At 38.8% G+C, this 19,771-nt stretch overlaps 1 protein-coding gene across 2 annotated transcripts in view; it reads right to left on the bottom strand.

Moving 5' to 3' along the window:
* Nucleotides 1–19,771, bottom strand: part of CSMD1 (CUB and Sushi multiple domains 1) — a 2,926,925-nt gene that overhangs the window by 364,792 nt on the left and 2,542,362 nt on the right. For both annotated transcript variants that reach the window (XM_075340315.1, XM_075340314.1), the window contains exons 42-45: nucleotides 8,393–8,581; nucleotides 4,513–4,690; nucleotides 3,027–3,172; nucleotides 626–706 (exon numbers count right to left, since the gene is read on the bottom strand). In XM_075340315.1, the coding sequence (XP_075196430.1) occupies nucleotides 626–706; nucleotides 3,027–3,172; nucleotides 4,513–4,690; nucleotides 8,393–8,581 (594 nt within the window). The remainder of the gene's footprint in view (nucleotides 1–625; nucleotides 707–3,026; nucleotides 3,173–4,512; nucleotides 4,691–8,392; nucleotides 8,582–19,771) is intronic.

The raw sequence follows: 19,771 nt of genomic DNA, 5'->3' as shown, positions 1-19,771 counted from the left end.
ACCTTGGATTGTAAGTATTAGTATTTGTCAACCAGATTGGCATTGCAGCTGTTCCATTTGATAAGAATCATAAACTGTACTGTCTACTACAGTTTTGACTATGGTCTAAAATTATGTCCTCATTTTGAAAATCAATGTAATGAATTAAGGGGAAAAAAGACTGCCCTTGCTACAGATAAAATTCCCCATTAAAGCCCCTGTTTCACCATTAATAGCTTCCTCGCACGCAGCAGAGGGCACAGATACTTTTGCCAGCCACATTTGCCCTTGTTGCATCATACACCAGCAGACTGTACAGACTGCCAAACATGTCTTTCTTTCTCCCCCTGCTAATCCTTGCCTCTGCCTCTTACCTTTTGTGCCGGTCTTTTCCCTGACTCCAATAAGCAGTTATGTACCAAGACCAGAGAATTAGGTGTTAATGACCCCACACACATCTGTTAAACTTTTAGGTAGCCATATTTTTAAAGGGGAATGGCAGCCAATCATCATGCTCTAGTAGTTCAGTATCTACCGATCTCAAGTATGTAATGATTTAAGCATTTTGTGCATACAAGTTTATTAACTAGATGAAGTTAAATAATTAAATTAGCAAATAGTTGTTACATAAAGTAAGATACAATACCTATTTCGAAATCATCATCATCTGAGATGATATCAGCTTCTAACACAATTGCTGGTGGCGGACATTTTTTTAATGCATAAGCTGCAATGAAAAAAAACAGGTGTTAATTTGCAATTGCATTAAAATGTAGGCATGTTAATATGTTGCATTTATGGTAAATTGTTCTGAATATTCTCAAAATTGCTGAATATTCTCAAAATTGCTGAATATTTTCATACTAAGAGAGAATATTGAAAAATGAGTTTATTTACCCACGGCCAACCATTCCATCTGCTCTTTTGATACTGCTGAGCATCTCTCATAATCTACATGCACGTTGAAAAATTACACTTATACTGGTTTACACCTGTACAAACGTTTTTAACCCCTTCAGCCCCCGGGCACTTTCCGTTTTTGCGGTTTTGTTTTTTGCTCTTTTTCTTCCGAGAGCCGTAACTTTTTTATTATTCCATCAATCTTGCCATATGAGGGCTTGTTTTTTGCGGGACGAGTTGTCCTTTTAAATAAAATCATAGGTTTTACCATATATTGTACTGGAAAACAGCAAAAAAATTCCAAGTGTGGAAAAACTGCAAAAAAAGTATGATCGCACAATAGTTTTTGGGATGTTTTATTCACTGTGTTCACTATATGATAAAACTGATGTATCTATGTGATGCCTCAGGTCAGTTCAAGTTTGTAGACATCAAACATGTATAGGTTTACTTGTATCTAAGGGGTTATAAAAAATTCACAAGTTTGTCCAATAAAAGTGGCTCACGTTTTGCGCCATATTCCGAAACACGTAGCGTTCTTATTTTTTGGGATCTATGGCTCAGTGATGGCTTATTTTTTGCGTCTCAAGCTGTCATTTATAATGGTACCATTTTTGCGCAGATGCTTTGTTTTGATCACCTGTTATTGCATTTTGCGTAAAACTTGCGGTGACCAAAAAACGTAATTTTGGCGTTTGGAATTTTTTTGCCACTACGCCGTTTACCAATCAGATTAATTGATTTTATATTTTGATAGATCGGGACTTTCTGAACGCGGCGATACCAAATATGTGTATATTTGTTTATTTTTTAACCCTTTAATTTTCAATGGGGGGAAAGGGGGTGATTTGAACTTTTAGTTTTTGTTTTTTTTTTTATTTTTTAAAACTTTTTTTTTACTTTTTTTTTATTTTACTTGTCCCCCTAGGGGGCTATAGCGATCAGCAATCCGATCGCTATTATCTATCTGCTAATCACAGCAATACAGCTGTAAACAGCAGATTCAGTCACTTTGGTTTTCCCTCTGGTCTCGGCCGAGGGAAAACGAAAGTGAAACATCATAGCAGCAGGCGTCATCACATGACCCTGTGCTACGATGGCAACCACCGATAGTCACGTGATAACACACGTGACTTCCGGTGGGGGCGGCGGTAAGTAAAAAACATGGCCGCGTGCATTTAAATCTTGCTGCCAGACTTTGTCAGCAAGATTTAAGGGGTTAATGGCCGTGGGTGGAAGCGATTCCACCCGCGGCTAGCAGGCACACATGTCAGCTGTTGAAAACTAGATAGATCCGTCCAAGGTCGTGAAGGGGTTAAGAAATAGTCAAATTAAAAAAAAAAATCACTTCTATACCTTAATAGGAACCTGTCAGGTCCCTTTTGCATTCTAACCTATAAGCAGGGTGATGTGTGGCCTAGTAACCCCTTCCTACCCATCCCTGTGTTGTAATATTGTTTAATATTAATGTATAAAATACGTTTTATTACCTACATGTACTTATATGTAAATAATCAGAGGCTCTAGTCCCCTGGGCGTCACATCACCCTGTGGGCATTTGCATGCTTTCCGTGGTATCATGCCCCTGTGGGCATGATATCATGGATTTATATGAGCGACGTCACCCTCAGCTCCTTAAGATATCGCGCATGTGCACTTACCATTCTTATAGCCTTGTTATCCGGGTACTCGCTTCTCAGTTTCAGAAGTGCACTGTGCATGGTTGGAACCGCAGGAGTTTGAGCATGCACAGAGAGCGTCTGAAGCCAAGAAGCGAGCACCCAGATAACAAGGCTGTGGAAATGGCAAGCGTGCACTCATAGGATCTCAAGAAGCTGAGGGTGACATTGCTCATGTAAATCTATGGTATCACGCACACAGGGGCGTGATACCATGGAAAGCATGCAAGCGCCCACGGGGCGAAGTGATGCCCAGGGGGATAGAGCCTCTGATCATTTACATAGGGAACATTTAAGTAATAAAACATATTTTTATACATTCATATTACAAAATGTTACAACACAGGGATGGGTAGGAAGGAGTCACTAGGCCACACATCACCCTGCTTCTAAGTTAGAACGCATAAGGGACCTCACAGGTTCCCTTTAAAAAAATGCAATGTCATCACCTATCTATTGTAAACTGACCATGAAAATTCAGAACAAAGAATCCTCCAGTGGAAAAGTCACTGTGAAACCTTATTAGTACTTGGTTGGATGTGCTATAGGCTGTTTCAAGAGCTGTATTTCCACTGAAGACCCCCAACTGGGGGGAATTTTGGTCGACTCCATCCCTAATAAAAAAAAAAGAAAATTATTAAGTGTAATGTATATACAGTAACAATGGTCACATACAATATGCTGAAACTATTTTAATATGTTGCTTTTCATCATGTCATTTTTGCCAACTTCCCAATATGCTGCCCACATATGAAGAATAAGCATAATAAAGGGTATTGTATCTTGTAACGGCATTCTTCAGCCTCCATTTCCTTCAGCCATCAACTGTTACTAGATTGGAATATAAAAAAGTTCCATGTTGTCATCCAGGAGACCTTTGACAGCATCACAAATTCCTTTTATGTTGTCTTCGTAGGCGGCAATGTCTGAATTTTTATGGAAGCCTCATTCTTTTGTGATGTGTGTTCAAGTACATCAGAGATTAGCAAGGGGTTGCTGAAAATCATTTAACTCATGGCCTTTCATTGCTTTCTCAGAAGTCTTTTTTTTACCACCTGAGTCTAGTATATAGTTTAGAAGTGAATGCTTAAATTGAAAGCCCAGTATTTTACTTCACAGGAGATCATATCAGAGTTTCCAAATTAACTCTTCTATTCTTCTATAAGTACAATGTGTGCTAAGGAGAATGTATAGCATTCTAAATATTCTTATCCTATCCAAGGAGGAACAGAACTTATAAAGGCATTGCTTTAATAAAGAATGCTTTATATAGAGAGACACAGAGGCATAAACGTAAGAAATTCGTAGTCATTTTAAAACATCCTGTCGGATAGTTAAAGTTGAATGACAATGTATAGTATATCTATATAGTGGATGTCAATATACAGCCTATACAATGAGCTGAATTTTAAAATGACACATAAAAAATAAACATATGGTGCACAAAATAGAAGGCAATATACAGCCATAATTCTTCCCTAATCAGAAGGTCTACATATATATGACCAGGGAAGAATGATGGCTGCATATTGCCTTTTACTTTGTGCACCATATGTTTCTTTTTGATGTGTTATTTTACAATTCTTCTCATTTTAGTCATCAGTAAAATGGTTGTAACTTTTCCTAGAGCAATCAATATGGTGACATGAGAAATGTAGCATTCATACTAACTGGAAGACATTTCATACTGTATTAACTATTTCTTCCAAAGAATTTCTAATAAGATGTGAGAGCTCCCGAGAAGCAAAATGTTGATGATTGATTACTTATTTAATGTGTGCTATGCATGTATCTATAAAAATTGATTTGTTTTCCGAATTCATGTTCTGACCTTATGTGTTATTATTTTACTTCTTAAAAATGTCAAGTCGCAGTCCCACATCCATTACATAGTTGCAGAGTCAAGGAAAAAATAATCAATTTAAAAGCAATTTATTTGTGATGGGTCACATACCATACTGCAATGTAATCATTCACTGGTTCGGTCTGAAGTAAAGTAAAGTTAATATAAACCCCATGACCCTGTAGAACAGAAATGAGCCAAGCACAGTCCTTTGAAATCGGATATTCATCCGGAAATCCTGGTGAATAAATTGTCCCGTTCTCTGATGATACATTGTATCCACAAGGTGCTGAAATAGAAGCATATCATATTAACAGATCAGAGGGCTCATATGTGTAAAAAAAATGGAACAGATACATCAGAAAGCATAGCGGTCAGTACAGACATTGTGGTGTCTAAAGCTCAAGGGGAAACTGTCACCAAAATCATGCTGCCGGAATTACAAGCAGGGAGAGTTTTGTGAATCATTGTGAGCCAAGTTAACTGATGCTGGAGGTGACTTCATGAAATCTTTCCCCCAACACAGTACATAACACTGCATGCGATCCATTATTATAGCTTAAATTTGTCATCCAAAACACTGGAACTTTAGAACTAAACACAGCTAATGATGATCCTCATACCATAATGTGGATTGTTAACAAGATTTCACTACATAAAATGCATAAATAATTGAATCTTTTAGACCTAATGAGGAGGGTGTACTCTGTTTGAAAATCCAAATCCAAATATATAATACTTTTTTCCACCTAATATTAAAATAAGCTTTTTTATGAGTCCCAGTCCTGCCTATTAAGAAGGCAAGGTCTTGGTGTGTGAAGGGGTGCGGGGTGTAAATACATTTTTAGGGACTGTATACCATATTTTTCAGGCTATAAGATGCACCGGACCATAAGACACACCCTGGTTTTAGAGAAGGAAAATAGGAAAAAAAAATTTTAAGCAAAAAATGTGGTCATGACACACTGTTATGGGGCGAGGATCTGCTGCTGACATTGTTATGGGGGTAATGTCCCCAAATTCTCTACTAAGGTACCCCATCCTGGTAGTGATCCTCCTGCCTTGTATATGATCCTCTTGCCTTGTATATATATTTCACTCATCCTGGTATGTGCTCCTATCCTGCTATATACCCCATCTTGGCATATGGCCGCATCCTGCAATATACCCCCATCCTGGTATATGGTCGCATCCTGCTATATAACCCATCTGGTATATGGCCGCATCCTGCTATATAACCCATCCTAGTATATGGCCGCATCCTGTGGCACACAAAAAAAAAATTTATACTCACCTGTTCTCTGCTCCCGTCTGTGCAAGCAGCAGCGCTGCTGACCTGTATGGAGCCAGCCACGATCCCTGCAGCATCACGATGTCCTCCTGTCTGTGCCGGCCGCAGCTGTGTGTGGACACGTGCACACAGCGATGACATCATCGCTGTGGGCACCGCTAGTCTCCACACACAGCCACGGCCGCCACAGACAAGATGACGAGTGATGCTGCAGGGATCGTGGCCGATGAGTATACTGATTCACTGCAGTGAATACAGCCTCACATGATCACTCCAGGCTGTAGTTACCAGGGGTGATCATGCGGGCCGGCTGTTTACTATGCACACATTCTCCGCCCATCATCCCGCCCACCTGTCAGCACCGGCTTCAGCGCTGAGAGATGATGGGGGAGGATGCATGCATATGAAATGAGCGGGCTCACGTGGTCACGGTAGGCGCTGCTGCAACCTGCTTGTGCCCTTAATTACCCGCGCCACCACAGCACCCTCATTCCCCGCAGCCATGCCCTACATTCAGACTATAAAACGCACCTCCCACTTTCCCCCAACATTTGGGGGAAAAAAAGTGTGTCTTATAGTCCGAAAAATATGGTAAGTAATGAGCTTTAGCTTCCTTTCATCTTATTGTTGTGTGCTTCTCATGGTGCAATATTTTCTCTTGCATGGCAAAACAATTACAAAAGAGAAAAAATTTATAAGAACCAGATTATGAGAATATTTGCAGTCCTTTACTGTAATATATCAATCATGTAAAGAAGTGAAGAAACATTAATTCAGTTACCACTTTTTTTTTTTTTTTAAAGATTGAGGGGAACAATGCCATGTGACAGATAACCACACTTAGGGATCATGCACACGACCCATTAAATTGGATGAGTGCTATCCATGGTTTTGATGGATCCCACTCATATCCATGATATTTTATCTTGCTGTGCACATCTGATTTTTCTCAGTAATTCGAGGTACCTCCGAGAATCGGATGGCATGCCTATTCAATTCTATCCATTTGTGAAAAACATTGGAACCTAAATGGAAACCACCCTGATCAAATTCTGATCAGAGTCTGTTCAGCATAATCAGACTGTATTTCTTGGATTGAGAGGAAGTAGTTGTGTGACCAAACTATTACCTTAAATAAAGCCTTACTGAGTAGAGATGAGCGAATCTGAGGTTCGGTTTTTGAACCAAACACCAAATTTAAAAATCAAGGTTCAGATTTGAGGATCGGATACTGTATGTGCGAACAAAACTCATGTGAGCAATGCTGTGTTCAGGTATGTTCTGTGCTCAGCCCAGTGCAAGCCGTTTGCAGTTTTTGAACGGTGCACACTGGGGTAACTACAGCGTGCTCGGATGTAGTGTGCAAAAAAAAACAAATTTGAAAAAGCCTGCCCATCCTCCCCTGGAAGTATTCTGCTTATGGCTGGCTGTATGTGGGCGGAGAATCAAACTGCCCATCAGTGACTTGATCCAGAGTTCAGGTCAAGCTCATGCCTGTTGAGCCAGGCTTGTTTGCTGCTGGTGAACCAAGCCTCAACGGAATCGCTCATCTCTATTACTGAGGTGTGCTACCATTATGATTAGCGATGAGATAACTGCTCGGTGCTCAGGTGCTCTGTAAGCTGAATGAGCATTTTGATGCAAATTTACAGAGTATAATGGAAGTCAATGGAAAATCTTCCAGAAAAGTGCTTGAGTTCCCCATTGACTTCCATTGCACTCAACAAATGCTTACTGGGCACCCGAACATCAAACTGCTTGTTACGCTCACCGAGTAAAGAGCACTTTGCTCATCCCTAATTACAATGTATTGTGGCCACAACTAGCAAAAAGGTGCAAGGCGACTTATTTTTTTATTCAGAGTCGAATTTTGCAGCCATCAGCTGGAATTTCACTTCAAAGTTACTAGTAGAAGAATATTTGTAATAGTGTTAGCAATTATTGTCGTTAGTTAATGAATTCATCATTACAGGGACAGAAATTATTTTATAAAACTTAATACGGTTTTCTAAACATCACAAAAATTGTTCTTCCAATTAACTATCTAAAGAGGAGGAATCAAAGTAAAAAGCAAAAGGTAAGTCTGCTCTACCTCCCTGATAAAACTGCTTGTGCTCCACTTTGCAAATAATTAATGTAGTCATTAGTTTTGTTTAAATGAAGGTACAGTGTGTTACACTTCATTTAAGCCGAGCGCTATAAAATCAGCATCATTGTGGGCTTTTTTTTCATGATTACAAAGTTATTGACTACTTTTTCTTCAGATTATTAACCTTAGCAACAACGGTTTTGTGAAGCATAAAATGCAGACACGATCATTGCACTATGAGAAACTGCTGAATACTTCCGCAATAATGAAACATTAGGGCTAATGAATCACGCGGCAAATAGCCCTATTTATGGTATCATATTTAGTTGTCTCCAGAGAGAGAAGGTGCAAGTTGTAATGTTAATCTCCTCCACAATAAATAACTGCTTATTAAGAATGCTATGCTACTTATACACATGGAACAAAGCACTTCAAAACAATACTGGCAATACAATTCACTTTATATGCCTGAGTTACAAAGTCAGCACTCAATACTTTTTGACCCAGTATTAATTAATTTCTACTTTTCAAAATATAGCCTTCAACGCTGCTCCCTAAGATGCCTAAAAACAAAGTAATTGGCAAACAAGCTCTTAGGATAATGCACTTACCTTCACATCTTGGAAAAGGATAGTTCCAATTTCTATTAATACCATGCTGGCAAGTGAGAACAGCGTGTCCTATCAGAACATATCCTGGATAACATTCAAAAGTTATTGATTGTCCCACGCTATAATCTGAATTAATGATGTAGCCATTCTTAAATGGATGAGGATCTGGACAATTTTGCAATTCATAAGCTGAAAAAAGTCAACAGATAAAATAAATTAAAGTGGTAGGCGCATACAATTTTAGAAACCAAAGTGTTTACAAGGCAGGGAATTAATAAGAGTAAAAGCAATATTGAAGACATAAATGAAACAGAGCGGCTGGAGATTGTATTAAATTTACTTCTCTTGGAAACAATGTCTCGGCTGCTTGCTGCCACAATTCGGAGGTCCAATCAGTATATAGGTGTGTACAGCTCTGATTTGCTTAAATTGCACCTTTATGTAGCAATATATGGATGAAATCTATTAACGGCAGCAGTAAACAGCCAAGATTTTTAGTTTATAGCGAAGAATAAACTGCTTTTAAAGTAAATAATATTTTTTATATGTTAGTAGTAAAGGCAAGTTTACACTAGCTGACTGGCGACACTAAACAATCTCCGATTACGTCTTTATCACCTGTTATTTATTAACCTGTGTAGACCAGCAGATGAGCTTTGGATGCATACTTTGATTTTTTTTAAAAAAAAAGCTTTATAAATGTAACATTGCTGTAATCACACTGACCTGAAAAATACAGCTGAATAATAACTTATATCACATGGTGAATTGCATAAAATATGCCAATAGCAAAAATGACCATTTTGTGTGTCTGAATACACTTCAACAGGAGGGACCTGTTGAAGTGTGTTCAGACACATGAAACGGCAGTCATCTGTTTTTTTACTACTACTCCCTGTATTCATGCTTTTAAAATGAGTTTATAAATAAAGAAAGAACTTTTTATTCACAAGGACGGTAAGTGCTACTCCTATTTTTCATCTTTATGGAATTTGAACTTTACTACTGCCTGGAGTTTAGCACCTGTAGTCCTGAAGAGTCTGTGGGGATGTCTTTCCATCACTGATTGTATGCATGTGAGTGGTGCCAGATTTTTTTCAGGTTGAACTTTTTACTTGGCTTTCAGATAAGCCAAGTCCCCCATGGCGATCACAGGCACACAGCGCCTTGTGCCCCTGCAATTGCTAGGATGTCCTGATAAATCCAAGGGTGCGTAGCACCCAAAAAAGTAGGACAGCACATCAATGGTCATGAAGAGATTAATAAAAAATACAATTTTTTATCAAAAATAGTCATTTTCAATCTACATTGTTTTTCATTGAAGAAAAAAGTTAAATAAAAAATAGACTGATAAATTTTGAAATATAAAATGCACTTTTCTTCCCAAAAATTTGGGAGGAAAATGAGGGGTGCATCTTAAAATCTGAATATAGCTTACCAAGAAGTGGAGACTTGGAAGGGGGCTGTCTGTGCAGCTCTCTGTGTGGGCAGCTGGGTGCCTGTCTGTCTGTGCAGCCAGGTGCCTGTCGGTGCATGCGGGCGGCTGCCTCTCTCTTTGCCAGTGGCCGGCTGCCTCTCCGTGCCGGCGGCCGGCTGGCTATGAAGACTGCGGTGGCTGTGTTGGCAGCATTGGATGTGCGGTGGGTATCCTAGATGGTCTGTCAACGGTCCGGGTTTCAAATGATGGTGCTCATGGATGAGAGCTTCATCTGTGCACGCAGCGCTCCGGGCACCATTTCTTTGAAGCCCGGACCACCGACAGCATCTGGAATCTTCCACAACCAAAGCAGCTTCCGCTGCCAGCACTTACCGCCGCCATTGCCAGCACTGACCCACCACCTCCGTTGACAGCACTGACCTACCATCACCACCAGCACTGACCCATCACCACCACCAGCACTGACCTTCCACCGCCAGCACTGACCCGCTGCCGCTACCAGCACAACCTGCCACCGCTGCCAGCACAGCTTCTGCCTCCTGTGACCCTGCTCCACCACCACTGCCCCCCCTTTTTTAAGGCAACACTGGAGTATAAGACGGACCCCATTTTTTTTTTACCTTTTTTATCTCTAAATTTGGGGTGCGTCTTATAATCTGGCGCATCTTATAAAATGAAAAATACGGTAAATATATTGAAAATCTACAGGGGAACTCTGATAGCAAGATGACCATGAATGCTTTTGCTATAACTTATTAAAAAATGTCAAATACATTTCATCCTCTGAATAGTTATGACAAACTACAGTATATCATCATATGATCTTCACAAATTATGGCAGCTGGTAAATCAAATGTACATTTTAAAGATAACTATTTATAATGCATCACTGTTGACCATGATTAGTAAAGTTAGCTATATAAAAATGAGTAAAATAGAAATATCCTCAAAGCAGCCACATAAATTCGTGAAGCATAAACTATAAAATCAAGAGGCATCATAAAACAGCATGTTTTCAGCTATTGCTGAAGCACAAAATGTCTTGTCCTTCCCATATGAATTAAATAGATTATTTCTAGAGATGGCAAAATGATATTATAACAGCTGATTAAATTGTCAAGAATAAGGGTGAAAAGTGAAAACACATAATTACATCCATTTACTTATTTAAAAGAATGTATAAAAACAAAGTGTTGAATATGTGAAATAAAATGTTAAATAAATAATATAATAGCCAAGTGATTAGGAGTAGATTATTAAGGCACTAATTATAATATTAACCCTTCCTTGTTCCCATCCAATTATAGAATTATGAAAAATGCATTTCTAGTCTCAGTAGTTTGAGTCATTAGAAATATGCTGCCTGTTATCTGCTAACTGTTCAAACTGCATTTGTAAAAAAAAAATCACAGAGGCATGCATAAATATTGTGCCTTTGGAGGAAGCTGAATTCTTTATTGCATGTGAAAGGTTACAAAATGTAATTTGATGTGCATAGAAGAGAACAACTTTTCATACTGCTCCAAATGTCACTGTGAAAGCAATCTAAATATACGAGGCTCTACAAATTTGTATAGAAGTAGCTCCTGTTTCCTATACCTATAGTAGACATTCTAGTCTTATGTTTTCCTAAAAACCTACAACTTTAGGGCCTCCTTCACATATCTGTGTAAAAATACATGTGTCCATTTTGGACATCTCTATGGCCATCCATGTGTCCATGTGTGTTTTCCATGTGTCATCCTTATGCCGTCCGTGTGCCCATGGGACTGTGTGGTTGGTAATCCAAAACAAAGGTCATGCCACAGTGTTGTTTAAAATTATTTATTTAAAATTAAATAAATAATTGAAAAAAACCTCCAAGGTAAAGCTGGGGTCTTGTATTCTCAGGGTGGAAAGGACCATGGTTACTGGGCCCTCATCAGCTTTATAATAGCAGGCTGAAGTCGCCCCCAAAGTTGCACATCCATGGCACATCCATGAGGGTGTCTGTTAGACACACATCCATTACTAATACTAGGGCTTAATGTCAGATGTCAATTCACAGTTAGCATCAACCACATATGTTACCCACTTTTCATCACACTAAGGCAATAGAAAGAGCCAGGTAGAGACAGAATTGGCATATCTAATGAATGCGCTACTTCGGGCTGCTATTTTTAGGCTGGGAAGGGCCAAATAACCTTGGCTCTCCCCACCCTAATAATATGAGTTCCCAGTTGTCTGCTGTCCCTTGGCTGGTTTTGAAATGATTTATTCAATTAATTTAAAAATTCAGCTTGGGATCCCCTCTATTTTACAAAACCAGGCAAGGTAGTGCCTGTCAGGAGACAGCTGAGGGTTGCAGCCCACAGCCACTGCTGTACCTGCTGTTGCAGGTTATGAAAATTGGGGGACACCACATAATTTTTATTCAAAATTCTTAATTCTGCTAAATAATTGTGGAAGCTATCTATCTCTCTACCTCTATCATTTTTCTAGCTTTGTCAATCTTTTACACTTAAAAATCCATTGATTTCAGTATCATCTTATTTTTCCCAGTACATGTCACATGAATGTCATCCGTGTGATATCCATATTTGCCCCATGCAGCTGAAAACAAACTGACTTGTCTCCATGAGAATCACTCAGACATGCAGTTGTTCACAGGGACACAAGTCCATGTGAAAACACAGAGATGTAAAGATCTCTATTGATTTTAATTAGTATGCAAGTGAACATGTCTCTGGTAAGTGTGAAAACTGACACCAAATGTACTGGAGACATGGCGTTGTAAAAGAGTTAGCACCTACTATTACTTTCACTTTTCAGCTGCTAATCATCAATAATCAGAATTCAATAGCTAGTACTTGATGAAGGTAATCTACCCTTTTTTATAGAGGTATTCTTATTTTCTCTAGTAATGCCATATCTCTAGGATATGCCTTCACAACATGATCAGTAGTAGAAATTAAAATATCGATTTGTGAAGATTCCAATTTGAGACAAAATTCCTCAAATTTTCAAGTTTCCAAAATGTAATAATTTATGAATAGATCAGTGATGGCCTGGAAAAATAAAATTGCCCTCATCACTTTACACACTGCTGTAGTCTCAGCCGACAGGTTTACCCAATCTTGTACTGTTGCTATAACCTCGCAAGGTCTAGTTTAGCCAATCAGAGTATTATTAAAGATGTTTTCCGGCCAAGCAGTGCCAGAAACAACGACCATCCGAATCAGAGATGATAACGTCTATGATGATGATTCTGTGGGGGAAACGTTTTGAGAACTAAACAGGTTCAGAGGAATTGATCTCTTCAGAAATCGAAAGTATTAGACTCGGAAATGCATATATGAGAAAATTGATTTCCATTGAAAGTGTTCTATTTCTATTTTTTACTTATTTATATTCGTTTTTATACACATTTTATATATATATATACATATATATATATATATATATATATATATATATATATATATATATATATATATACAGTGCCTACAAGTAGTATTCAACCCCCTGCAGATTTAGCAGGTTTGATAAGATGCAAATAAGTTAGAGCCTGCAAACTTCAAACAAGAGCAGGATTTATTAACAGATGCATAAATCTTACAAACCAACAAGTTATGTTGCTCAGTTAAATTTTAATAAATTTTCAACATAAAAGTGTCGGTCAATTATTATTCAACCCCTAGGTTTAAAATTTTGTGGATTAACCCTTATTTGCTATTACAGCTAATAATCGTCTTTTATAAGACCTGATCAGGCCGGCACAGGTCTCTGGAGTTATCTTGGCCCACTCCTCCATGCAGATCTTCTCCAAGTTATCTAGGTTCTTTGGGTGTCTCATGTGGACTTTAATCTTGAGCTCCTTCCACAAGTTTTCAATTGGGTTAAGGTCAGGAGACTGACTAGGCCACTGCAACACCTTGATTTTTTCCCTCTTGAACCAGGCCTTGGTTTTCTTGGCTGTGTGCTTTCGGTCGTTGTCTTGTTGGAAGATGAAATGACGACCCATCTTAAGATCCTTGATGGAGGAGCGGAGGTTCTTGGCCAAAATCTCCAGGTAGGCCGTGCTATCCATCTTCCCATGGATACGGACCAGATGGCCAGGCCCCTTGGCTGAGAAACAGCCCCACATCATGATGCTGCCACCACTATGCTTGACTGTAGGGATGGTATTCTTGGGGTCGTATGCAGTGCCATCCAGTCTCCAAACATCACGTGTGTGGTTGGCACCAAAGATCTCGATCTTGGTCTCATCAGACCAGAGAACCTTGAATCAGTCTTTCTCAGAGTCCTCCAAGTGATCATGAACAAACTGTAGACAAGCCTTGACATGACGCTTTGAAAGTAAAGGTACCTTACGGGCTCGTCTGGAACGGAGACCATTGCGGTGGAGTACGTTACTTATGGTATTGACTGAAACCAATGTCCCCACTGCCATGAGATCTTCCCGGAGCTCCTTCCTTGTTGTCCTTGGGTTAGCCTTGACTCTTCGGACAAGCCTGGCCTCGGCACGGGAGGAAACTTTCAAAGGCTGTCCAGGCCGTGGAAGGCTAACAGTAGTTCCATAAGCCTTCCACTTCCAGATGATGCTCCCAACAGTGGAGACAGGTAGGCCCAACTCCTTGGAAAGGGTTTTGTACCCCTTGCCAGCCTTGTGACCCTCCACGATCTTGTCTCTGATGGCCTTGGAATGCTCCTTTGTCTTTCCCATGTTGACCATGTATGAGTGCTGTACACAAGTTTGGGGAGGGTCTTAATTAGTCAGAAAAGGCTGGAACAAGAGATAATTAATCCAAACATGTGAAGCTCATTGTTCTTTGTGCCTGAAATACTTCTTAATACTTTAGGGGAACCAAACAGAATTCTGATGGTTTGAGGGGTTGAATAATAAATGACCCTCTGAATAAACTTTTCACAATTTAAAAAAAAAAAAAAAAAAAAAAAAAGAAATAACATTCTTTTTTGCTGCAGTGCATTTCACACTTCCAGGCTGATCTACAGTCCAGATGTCACAATGCCAAGTTAATTCCAAATGTGTAAACCTGCTAAATCTGCAGGGGGTTGAATACTACTTGTAGGCACTGTATATATATATACATATATACTTTTAAAAAAATTCTCAAACTTGCTTATATTTGTTTTATCCCTTTCGCTATTTTTATAAATGTATAGGTATATTTCACAAAGACAATCTTCTTTTAGTTTAAAGGAAAATTTCTTATAATAAAAATTTGTTCTTTTTTCTGCTCTTTGCTAGGTTCTCTCAGCGGGGGTTTAGGTTATGGGAGTTTTCAATTATCTCCACTGTCTCCGACCCTTAGCAAAGCTCCTCAGTCTATATACTGTAACTGTGAAGCATGTAACAGTTCATGTATCATGCCATAAATATTCAATTTATCTTTTTTGTACCTTATGAAGGCCCTCTAAGGGCAGAAATTGTATGGCCTTTATTACTAATAAAATAATCATAATTAGTCTATATGGAGTCCATGGTCATCGCTGGGAGTGCAGCGTTAATTATACCTTTATTTCCTCTTGGTGAAAGTTGCAAGGGAGGAACTCATCCACAGCTCACAGTGTCAGCAGAATACCGGACTGGGATCATATTGCTCATTGATGGTGACTCTATGTGCAAATTTGCACCTACTATTTGGTGAGTGCAATCCTATATTTGTTCTGCTTTTCATATACAATTAATACCCTTAGATTAGCACCGCGTTTTCTCCCGTTCCCTATTCTCCTTGCTAGAGGGAAAATCCAGTTTAAAACCATTTAGTCACCCACAAAAGGATTAATTTTTAGACAATGCGTGAAAAAGCTATTGCTTTCTTGTTTTGACACTCCTCAATAAGGAATCACTTATATACTACCCTGTGTGAAAAATTCAGTTTCTTTCATTTGAACTGCCTGTGTATGTAAAAAAAACAAACAAACAAGGAAGGCATCATTTCCCAAGAAGGAATAATTTCTGGACTGTCTTTACAATTTAATTAGATTAAAATGTCATTTGCCTCAGTATGTTTTTAAATAGGCTGTTTGATACTACCAATCTTTCCTTAGCCAGATAGGATGTCATTATGGCATTAATAAGTCTGTGTGTGCATAAAACAGCTAAAATTGGTTAATACAGTCTTAGGAGACCTCAGAGGTAGTATACATGTATTTTCCGGGCAATAAGAGGCTTTGCATTAATGCATTTCAAAGAAAATTTATTTGCTGAAAATCAAATTTTTGGTGAAAATTGTGCAAAGCTTGAAAACAAAAATTTCGAACCATCCACTCAACTCTAATCAGTGGGGTTCTTCCTCATGTGCCCCAATTGAACCTTAAAATGAACCATATGCAATACTATCTTAATTTAGAAGTACAATACCTTTATTGCTTTTCTGCACACAGTGGCTGCACATACTAGTTGTGCAGATACCTGCATTATATTCCGACTCAAGTTAGGATGTGTCTGGATAATGTACTCGATATTGCAAAATCAGTTTAATCCCTTCACCACCTGGTGGTTTTTTTGTTTTCTTGTGCTTCCTTTCATCCAAGAGCCATACATTTTTTTTTATTTTTCTTTCCATATAGCTCTACTAGAGCTTGTGTTTTGTTGGCTGAGTTGTACTTTTGAATGACACCATTCATGTTGTCACATATTGTACTGGAAAATGGGGGAAAAATCCATGTGTGGTGAAATTGAAAACAAAAGTGCAATTGCACAATTGCTTTTTATTTTTTTTTTTTTATTTACCATGTTCACTATATCGTAAAACTGAACTGGAAGTAGGATTTCCCATGTCAATATGAGTTTGTAGATACCAAACAGATATAGTTTTTTTTAAGTTATGAAAAAATCCCCAGAAATTTAGCAAAAAAGAATTGAGCTCTTTTTTTAGTAATTGGGGTCTGTGGAAGGACCTATTTTTAGTGTGCTGAGCTGACATTTTTAATTATACCATGTCGGTGTAGATGTGGTGTTTTATTCACCTCTTATTGCATTTAATTTAAATGTTGCTGTGAACAATAAAATGTGTATTTTTAAAATTGTTTAATTTTTCATGGGGCAAAAAAGGTGATTTCAATATTTATGTTCTTCTTTTCACATTTATTAAAACTTTTTAAACTTTTTATTGTTTTCTGTAGTCCCCTTAGTGATCTTGAAGGTACAATCTTCTAATTGCTTGTGCTGTACAGAGCAGTCCATCAGCACCATTCTGTACAGCACTATGTCTTCCTATGAACGCTACTGTTAAGCCGGCGTTCGCAGGAAGTACGTCATGACATATATAGGGGTCATCAGCTTGCCCCCGGCTGTCATGACAATGGGGCCAACAATTAACCCTCACCTGTTAGAGGCACATGTCAGCTCATTAGATCAGCCAACATGTGCAAGGAAATATGCGGGCTCACTGCGTGAGAAAGCATCAAAGACAGGGACACGACTTTGTATGTACCAGTATGTCAAAGGCAATGAAGGGGTTAAAGAGCTATTGTATCTCACTTTAGTACTTTTTGTAGCCATTCCTTGCAAAGATAAACTATTTCTAGTTCAAACCTTTCAATCTGATTCACTAACAAGTATTATCAGATCCATCATATAGTGTTCTACTTCACAGCCTGAGTCACAGCTTGGCCATCTTTTGCACTTGTCTCCTACTTTTTCCCAAGTTTAGTCACTCTATGTTCTACTTTTTCAATTATTCTGTGTGAGCACCCTAATACAATACAGTGGCATACAAATGTTTGGGCACCGCTGGTCAAAATTACTGTTATTGTTAACGGTTAAGCAAGTTGAAGATTAAATGATCTCTAAAAGGCATAAAGTTAAAGGTGTCATTTAATTTTATTTTATTAAATAAAAATATTTCATTTTTTACATTTTAAAAGTTACAAAAAGAAAAATGGGCTACAGAAAGTTTGGGAACGCTTTGAGATTTGTGTGCTCAGATAATTTTGACCAAGGTTTCAGACCTTTATTAGCTTGTTAGGGATATGACTTTTTCACTAATATTGTTAGAAAAAGTCGGGTGATGCAAATTTACAGCTTTATAAAAACCTAGCCACCTCTAAACTTGTGCCAAAATAAAGCAGCTATGGGTTTTTCTAAGCAGCTGCCGAGCACTCTGAAAATGAAAATGGTGGTGGCTCACAAATTAGGAGAAGGATATAAGAATGTGACAAAGTCTTTTCAAGTTGCCCTTTCCTCAGTTCAAAATGTAATTAAGAAATGTCAGTTACTGGAACAGAGAGAGTTAAGATAAAGTATGGAAGACCAAGCAAAATTTGTGTGAAAGCTGCTTTTAGGATTACTAGAGAGCCAAATCAGAACCTTCCGGTTGAATACGAAAGACCTACAAGAAGATTTAGCAGACTTTGGAGTTGTGGTACATTGTTCTACTGTTCAGAGACACCTGTACAAATATGGCCTTCATTAAAGAGTTACCAGATGAAAACCTCTCCTGCATCCTCACCATAAAATTCAGCATCAGAGGTGAGCAAAAGAACATCTAAACAAGCTTGATGCATTTTGGAAACATGTCCTGTCGACCGATGAGATTAAAATAAAATTCTATGGGCACAATATTGAAATGTATGTGTGGAGAAAAAAGGGCACAGAATTGCAGGAAAATAATATTTTGCCAACCATTAAGCATGATGGTGGATCAATTATGCTTTGGGATTGTGTTGCAGCCAATGACACGAAGATCATTTCATGAGTAGAGGGAAAAATAGATTAAATGAAATTTCAACAAATTCTTGATGGAAATATAACACTACCTGTAAGAAAAAGCTTAAGTTGAAAAGGGAATGGCATCTCCAAATGGATAATGATCCTAAACACATGTCAAAATACGCAATACACTACCTCAAAAGGCGCAAGCTGAAGATTTTACAATGGCCCTCACAGTTCCCTGATTTGAAAATCTGTGGCTAGACCTCAAAAGAGCAGTGCATGCAAGATGAATAAGGAATTTCACTTAACTGGAAGAATTTTCGAAGGAAGAATAGATGAAAATTCTTCAAACAAGATTTGAATGACTTTTGACTGGCCACAAAAAGCGTGTACAAGTTGTGACACTTGCTAAAGGGGGTGATACTAGGTACTAACCATGCTGGGTGCCCAAACTTTTCCATCAGTCCATTTTACTATTTTGTTAATTTAAAAATGTAAAAAATGAAAATATTTATAATTTTTTGACTAAAATACAAAGGAAATGTGTCATTTTTAACTTAATGACTTTTAGAGATAATTTAATCTTTAACTTGTCAAACTGTTCACAGTAAGAGTTATTTTGACCAGGAGTGGCAAAACTTTTCCATGCCACTGTATTTTCCATCTTCCAGTAAATGCCTACTTCTAAGGCCCCCTTCACACATCCGTGAAAAAAACGATCCATTTTTTCATGTACATGTTAAAGGGGTGGTTTGCTCCCCATGTGCCGCGTTTGTGGCACATTCCTGTTCACCATGTGTTATACGTAATAACACACGGAGAATGGAAAGCCCCGCCTACCTGCCTCATCCGGCGCGGTCTGTGGGGTAGAATGACAGTGTCTGGTACAGGCCACGCCCCGCTGACGCTGCTTCCGGCCCCCAGTGAAGAAGACGCGTTGTTCAAAATCACTGGGGGACGGATGCAGGTGACAGCCGCGGCAGAGACTGCAGGACTCGTGGAGGTGAGTATGTGTTGTTTTATTTTTTTACAATTCCACATGTGTTTCTCCGGTGTGAGTCACGTGCACCCGCATCCACACTACTTCCGTGTGGTACGTGTTCGGGACCGTGCTGCCGGAGAAACACTGACATGCATCCGTGTGGAGCACACGGCACACGTCTGCTCCACACAGAGGCACGGGCCACTGGCAGAACATGTGCGTGCACATATACCCATTGATTTTAATGGGTATACGTGTGCCCGTGTCTCCGGTACATACGAGAACGGACCTAGCACG

This window comes from Anomaloglossus baeobatrachus, chromosome 3 (genome assembly GCF_048569485.1).
Source record: "Anomaloglossus baeobatrachus isolate aAnoBae1 chromosome 3, aAnoBae1.hap1, whole genome shotgun sequence".
Lineage (NCBI taxonomy): Eukaryota > Metazoa > Chordata > Amphibia > Anura > Aromobatidae > Anomaloglossus > Anomaloglossus baeobatrachus.
Note: the sequence above shows the minus strand (reverse complement) of the source record. Positions and strands in the feature narration are given on the sequence as shown.